At 35.5% G+C, this 7243-nt stretch overlaps 1 protein-coding gene across 2 annotated transcripts in view; it reads left to right on the plus strand.

The window, feature by feature from the left end:
- The first annotated feature begins 4062 nt into the window (after window positions 1-4062).
- The window catches only part of PIEZO2 (piezo type mechanosensitive ion channel component 2), a 230616-nt gene continuing 227435 nt past the window's right edge, over window positions 4063-7243 (plus strand). The window contains exon 1 of one of the 2 annotated variants that reach the window (XM_026033864.1): window positions 4063-4157. In XM_026033864.1, coding sequence (XP_025889649.1) covers window positions 4151-4157 — 7 coding nt within the window. In that variant the 5' untranslated portion in view covers window positions 4063-4150. The remainder of the gene's footprint in view (window positions 4158-7243) is intronic. The other variant, XM_026033865.1, reaches the window with a different exon arrangement.

The raw sequence follows: 7243 nt of genomic DNA on the forward strand, positions 1-7243 counted from the left end.
TTGTCCATTGCAAGATTAAGTGTTCAGAGTTGATTTCTGTTCTCTGCTACTCACAAAATTGTTATTTTTTCTTTATTTGTGTATGCACATATACATATTTAAGATATCCATTACATATAGCAAGATTAATGAATTATGAATATCTTTATGGACATTGTAAAACAGGCAAGTCTCAATTATCTGTGATTGTAGTGTTTTACCTGTTTGAACAAATGACCAGATGCTGGAAAGATGAGATTTTCTACAACTGTCATCTTTGGCACTTTGTCAGTCTTCCAAGAAAATTTTAAGTATCTGCATGTTATTTTTCCGCTTTTTTCTTTTTTTCTTTCTTTCTTTTTTTTTTTTTTTTTTTGATTGCAATGGGATAGAAGTTGTTCAAATTGTCCTAGGAGACTTACTAATGGTGCTTACAGCAGGTTATGCATTAAAGCAGAAATATCTCAAATAACCACTCGTGAAGAAAGGAATCAGTTGTGTGTTATAAAGCTCTCACTTCTTGATCTAAAGTAATTAAGCTGATAATAAGAAACTAGGTTTGCTTCTTGTACTGCATACAGTAATGTGTAGTATATCAATAGCTATGTTTTTGCCATCATTTCACAACTCTGTATTGCTATAACTGGATCCTGAACAGTAGCAGAACATCAGACAGAAAAAAACATGTTTCTGGAGTCTTGTGACTAGAAGCTGCTAGAAACCATGGTGAGAAATGTTGTTAAAAAGAAAAACCTCAAAATGAACGAGGATATGTGGGCTGTGCATGTATGGTACATTTAGCTTTTTCTTTAGAGTTCTTTTTAGGCAAATCCGTGTTTCTGAAAGTCATAAATGGAAGGATCTCCTCGATACTAATGAAATTAACACTTTTGGTTTAGGAAGTATTTGTTTTTACTCAATACTTCAAAATATTTTCAGATTTCTGCTGGACATTGCGTATGAAAAATTACGCAAGGGAAGGTTTGTATGAAGAAGGGGTCCAATTTTAGTAGTCAGTAGTCCAGTTTATAGTTGTGGAGAAAAATAAAGTTATTTGTGAACATAATCTCCTCATATCCAGCAATAGAAAGCAGTAAATTTCAAGGCAAAATAGTTCAGGAATAATTGCTGTGAAGTTAATTATACTGATTGATAAAACAATTTAGAGAAAAGGTAATAAGACTAAAAAACTTTCATTAATTTTCTTGCACAACAAATCAGTGTTTAGACTAACCAATATAAGCCAAATATAGAGAAATTGCTGTATCACCCAGAATATGAGAAACATATTTCTGTATTTATACATTGTGTTTCTGGAATCCCACTGACCTGAAAGGAGACTTGATGCTGTGTTAAACATATGATTACAAGTCACCTTTGTTAAATGAAACCTTTGTGAATGGCAGAGGTAGTGAAGGTGTGGGGTTCACGTGCTTCCTTGGGTCTCCCTTCGTTTTATCACTAATAATTTTATGCCCAACTACTTGCTCTTGACAGTCATATTAGCACTTAAGAACCAATTTCTTTGTCAAATAATTCTGTGTTGCAATGTAGAATAAATATACAAGTACAATACACTTTCTCTTTCCTAATCTTTTATCTTGCTAAAAAATTTGCTTTTTCTTTTTTTTTTCCCCTAGCACATTAAATTTATGAGATGGTAATATCTTCAGAAGAGTGTATGAGATGAATGGAAATCAGGAAACAAGATTCAAAAATAGTGAATAGACTAAATAGAATGTTGTAGTTGTATTCTTTTTTAAATTTGTTAATTCTGAGACAGTCATTGCTGGTGCTCTTGTAACTGCTAAAATAAACAGGTTTTCCAAGCAAAATCTAGGCAAGGTTATCAGTTTGATGAAGGATGTTTGGTTTTAAGTAAAGGTCCTCAGTGTTTGACATGGACTTGTTATCAAGGCTTTCATTGAGCTGTTGCTGACAGAGAAGAGTAACTAAAGAATACAGCTGCTGTTTGTAAGCTTGCTCGGAGAAAACTGAGTCTTAGGCACTGTACTAGAAGTGTAGCAATATTTATTCTGGGAATTTTATTAGAAGAAAATGTGTATAACACTGCACTGAAATCAGCTGACCTGTTTAATATGATTAGAAGAGGATTTTCTGTGTCTCTGCAGTTACAAGACAATAGCAAAGCTGTTATGACTGGGAATGACTGACAATGTTGATTCCTTCCCTTTTCCTTACACATTGGTGGAAGGCTTGAACCATTCACTGTTGAACCCTTTTTTATGGATGTTGAAGACCTTCTCCCTGCTCCAAATTAAACTTGAGAAAAGGTTGATTTATGGATTTGTTCTGATCTCAGGAATGTCCTCTTTGAGCTGGACCATTGCCATTCATTCTAGGAGGGCTACAGTCAATTTCCACACATCCTCTGCTTCTCTGCAGAGCGTCCTGAGAATATGTGCGTTGTAGCAGTGATGACTCCCCTACTGCTGAGTACTTTCTAGCTCTAGTAATCACTTATTACCTATCCTTCTGGGAATTTTCTGTTTTCATTTTTCTGGCAGGTGTCTTTCAGGAACAGAATACTCTTTAGATGTCCTTTAGAGGCTATGGCTATAAAGGGAGTTTAAGAATTTAGCAATAGAAATAGCTTGTGTGGGTCTAAAATCTTAAAAATAAACGCGTGATTACTTGGTGTTCTGGTGTTCTTTCCAAAGTCACTTCTGTTAAGCTTTGGTAGATTTTGTAGTCTTTGGTCAATTTATTTGAAGGCTGATGGCAGACTCATGTTAGTTTAGAAGTAGAGCATAGATTTTCCTTCACTGTTGCCAGACTTATCCTTACAGATCACAGATTTCCTATCAAAGTTGCAGACGTGGAGTCCAAAGCCATTTTTTATAGAGAAATGGATATTAAAACATTGGTTGGTTTGAGAGACAAAAATTGCAGTTATTGCATGGATTTTTTTTTTTTTTTTTTTTTGTTAATAGAGAAACTTTTCATTAATTTATAGTTAGATGGGATGAGGACCATTAATTAAGACTAAAATCATTAACTCATTCTTGGTAGAGTCTCAAAAAATTTCTTGGAGTGCTGGCTGGAGAACCTTATTTTCTTTAGGAAAACACTTGTAACAGAGCTAAGGTTGTATCTTTCCACCAAAACCAAATCATTTTGGGCACAACTGAGAATATATGATTTGATGATACTACATTTCACGAGTCAATAAATGTAGAGGTTAATTCATCTGCTCACTGTTCTGCAGTTGGCCTCTCTCATGGGAACTGTTGAACGTGGTAGGTCTCATTTCAACATCTGTTGTACTGTGTAATTATGGGTGATTCTGTAGTTGCTTTTTTCTTTTTCTTTCTTTTTTCAGGAAAGAAGTCCATACATTTCTCTTAGAGCACAGAATACACATAAAATTCTTTGCCAGTTAGTTGCAGCAATATTGTTGCTTGTTTTAATAGCCTGCTGACCTGATGCTTTCAAGAAAATACACTTAGGCTAAATTTATAAAATTGAAGCGGAAATATGACGCAAAGATAGCAGAACAGTTAGTTCTCTCTTTCAGAAGAATTGTATAACACCAGTTGCAAGTTGCAATCAAGTGCTTTTCCTTTGTAGTTCAAAGCTATTTTAGTAGAACTTTTTTGGGAGCAAACAAATAGGTGGCACTAAAATTCAAAGAGCTCTGCAATTAACTGACATTAATTAAAAGACTTCGAGAATACTGTAATTTGAAATCTTGATATGGTCCATCACTTTATTTTTATATATTTTTGTGGGGAATGGTTTCATGCATTTAAAGATGTGGAAAATAAAAAGTTCAGGTAACAGACAAGGTGTCTGTCATATACAAAGTCTTTGGAGCCTAGATTTATCTTCTATGCTAACCTTAAAATATGTATTACTGCAAACATACTTCAAGAGTGTATTCAATTTTAATAATTTTCTAAGCAGAAACTGGAATACTTGTATAGAAATTATTTAAATAAATGGTAAAAAGCCTCTAAAATACACAGGAAACTCAAACAGTAAATGTTTTGTCCTGTTAAATTTGATTATCCCAGGCCAATTAAGCAATTTGCTCTTTTTTCTCTCTCTCTCCCTTGCAGCCTGTGCATTCCGTTACAATGGGCTCTCCTTTGTCTACCTCATCTACCTCCTGCTCATTCCTCTCTTCTCGGAACCCACAAAAGCAACAATGCAAGGTAAGATGTGCCTTGGTTCATCCCAAGGATGTAAAGGCAACCTGTGAAAGTCTTGCTGATAAAATGAGGTGACGTGAGGGTGATTGCGTTGGTTTGTAATACATACTCTTACCTTACTGACTCTGTAGTTTATGCTGACTTTGGTGCTGAAGGACTTCCAGTGCCAGCTGGTATTCTTGCCCCAAGGTGCAAGTGGGCAGCCTGGTGGTGGTGCTGGTAATGCTTTTTATGGCATTATTTTAGTTGAAATTCTGAATGGTGAAAGAAGCTCAGCAGAAAATGACCTTTCTCAAAGCTCCCCAAGCTCGCCTATCAGCCTAACTGAGCCCTTGCAGGCATCGTGGGCTAGTATTTGGGGAATTAAATTTGGTCTCAAAGTTTTTGCTTCTCTGTATTTTAGGCACTTCAGTAAACATCGCTGTATTCCTGATTTACCTTATACAGCTCTCTTAGTAAAAATAATAAAAAGGGCTTACAGACAAATAACTATAGCAAATGATAAATAACTATGACAAATAACTTGTCAGATGACAAATATCTATATATATTAGATATTCAGGCATTGATATATCACATACTAATCAAACTTTGTTGTTTAAAATGTGAAAATAATTATGCAAATCTGAAAAGACAGAACTACTAGATACCTACTGTATGTAAGGGGTCATATATACATGCTATACATTTAAGGGACTGCCTTCTTGAAAATCAACAGAAATGGCAATGTAACAGTATCAAAATTTCAGGATTAGTAATCTCTTAGTGGAATTTGCAGTGAAAATAGGATCATGGATTAACTTTAAGTGGTGGTCTTTCTCACACAGGAGCCTATTGGGTGGGATTTTGTGTATTTGCCAATCTGGATTGCTCAGGTAACGGCAGTTCAGTACACTCATGCTGCTTGAATCATTTCTGTGATAAAATGGTTCCTGTTTTCTCTGCTCTCCTTCAGGCCAGTATGAACAATAATATCACACAGTGCTAACTCAAATGGACTTATCTCTCAATGTTTTTGATAGAATCAATGTGAAGATTCTCCTTCAGAAAGTGAAATTCTTCCATGACACCAATAAGAGAAAGGAGACTTTAAAAATAGCTTATGCCACGTTATCTGATACCTCTTTGGTAGAATCAACCTACTCACAAATCCACAAACATGACTGATGGAAATTCAGACTTTTTTAATCAACATTATTCTTTCCAGAAATTATTTGGAAAAACTAGACCCTAAATATAATAACTTTTGAGTTTACAGGGCTTCTTTGACTTTTTACCCAAGTTGTTCATGAATTAGTGTAGGAGTAGGATGCTGTCCTTAAATCTGGAGCTTCAGTTGGCATACCAGAAAGGTCCAACAGACCTTTATGGAGCTACTTTTCCCAAGTTTACCTGAAAGTCAGTCCTCCATTCTAGTTTGGCTTCTTTGCTCCTGGCAAATTCCATTTGGCACATTTTGTGCTTTCCTGGGCAACATAACCCTGGGCTTACGTCTGCCAGGGTACCTCTTTAGCAGTTTGGATGTACCTCTCAATTTGAATATATTCATGTTTTCTGAGGAGATCTTGTAAATATGCTAACTGATTCATCTTCATTTATGTGTCTTTTATTGGAATATGAGACCAGAAAAATTGATACTTTTTCTTATCTGATCAGTGTGATTTGACAGAGCAACAGGTTCATACCAAATATGCAACTTTCATTGTGTTGAGTGATGAATAAACCTTTTTTTTTCAGGTAGTTATTGAACTGTTCTCCTTCTAAACATCCATTTAAGCATCTTGCTTATAAACATGGCCTTTTATCCAGTCCTGAAGAAAGAAATGTATTCTCTGAGAATAATTCTTGGGATGTCTCAAGTTTTGTGTTAGGGTGATTCCACAGGCCATTCTTTTTTTTTTTTCTCTTTAATGAAGAAGATGAAAAGAGAAAGCAAAAGTTTCAAGTGTATCGGAAGAACTATTTGTTAATATGTGGCACACAGGACAATGCTGATCTTTATTTTTACAGATAGAATTACAACTTTTATCTATTTTAACTGATGTTTCTCACTAAACAATAGCTTGAGGAGGAAGGAAGGAAAACTAAAGAAAAGCCTTGTGTTTCCTTTATTGATGCATGTGGCTCCAAAGGGTGCAGTTTCTCAGCTACTCTATGTATAGGGAACAGGATCCCTTCCATGTAAGGAAGGAGCTTTCCTTCAAGGTTGGAACAAGGGAGAGGCAAGTCGGAGTTAGATTTGTGTTCTGGAAATTATATCCTGGCCTAATCTCATTATAACGCCTCACTCATTTTTATTTTAGCTACCATAGATGCTGATCCTTTTCAAAATCCTTGAAGTGACTTACCAAACTGATATCCTGCCACAGCACATCCCTCAGGCTAGGTCCTTTTAGAAGAGGAAGTGAATCAAAAGAATCCATTTTGCATTCCTTTTTTAGTTTTATTTTCCAAATATTTATTGTAATTGTGTCAGTAGTATCAACTGACAAAGACACCTGCTACATTGTGTACAGTCTCTATATCGAAGGCACAGAAGTGTAAACAATTGCACAAGGATAGTGTTACAATGAAATATTACTCATAAATGGGTACACAAGTAATAAATGGATAAAAGTCAGATATCCAAAAATCTCTTGGAGTAGACCTGAGGCCAAGTTTGGGGCCTTGAAGAACTGCACTTGAAATATCTTGGCAGAGTTGTGAAAGAAGGCCAGGTATCAGATTAGAACTGGGGTTATTTTGAGATCTGGTCTGTTAAGTAGAGTTCAAATTTGTCACCCGTTAACTGAGGCAGAAACCATCTTCATGGTACATCTGCATTTCATTCCTTTAATTGTATATTTTTTTATCATGTCCCTTCACGCTCTTCTAATTTCCCACACCCTTTTTCACCCGGTTTCTACCAGTCAATCTAGGAAACATGTCATTTCTTCATTTCTTGGCAGAATATGGGCAGAACCCATAGCAAGTTAGTGGTCTTAGTTTATTAGTTTATGTTGATGGGCAAGTACCCAGCAAAGCCAGCAAAAACAGAGATGGGAAAAGGAAAAAATGAAAAGAAAGAAAGAAAGAAAGAAAGAAAGAAA

Source organism: Nothoprocta perdicaria, unplaced genomic scaffold, assembly GCF_003342845.1.
Source record: "Nothoprocta perdicaria isolate Ctin4 unplaced genomic scaffold, notPer1 scaffold_134, whole genome shotgun sequence".
In the NCBI taxonomy this organism is placed as follows: Eukaryota; Metazoa; Chordata; class Aves; order Tinamiformes; family Tinamidae; genus Nothoprocta; species Nothoprocta perdicaria.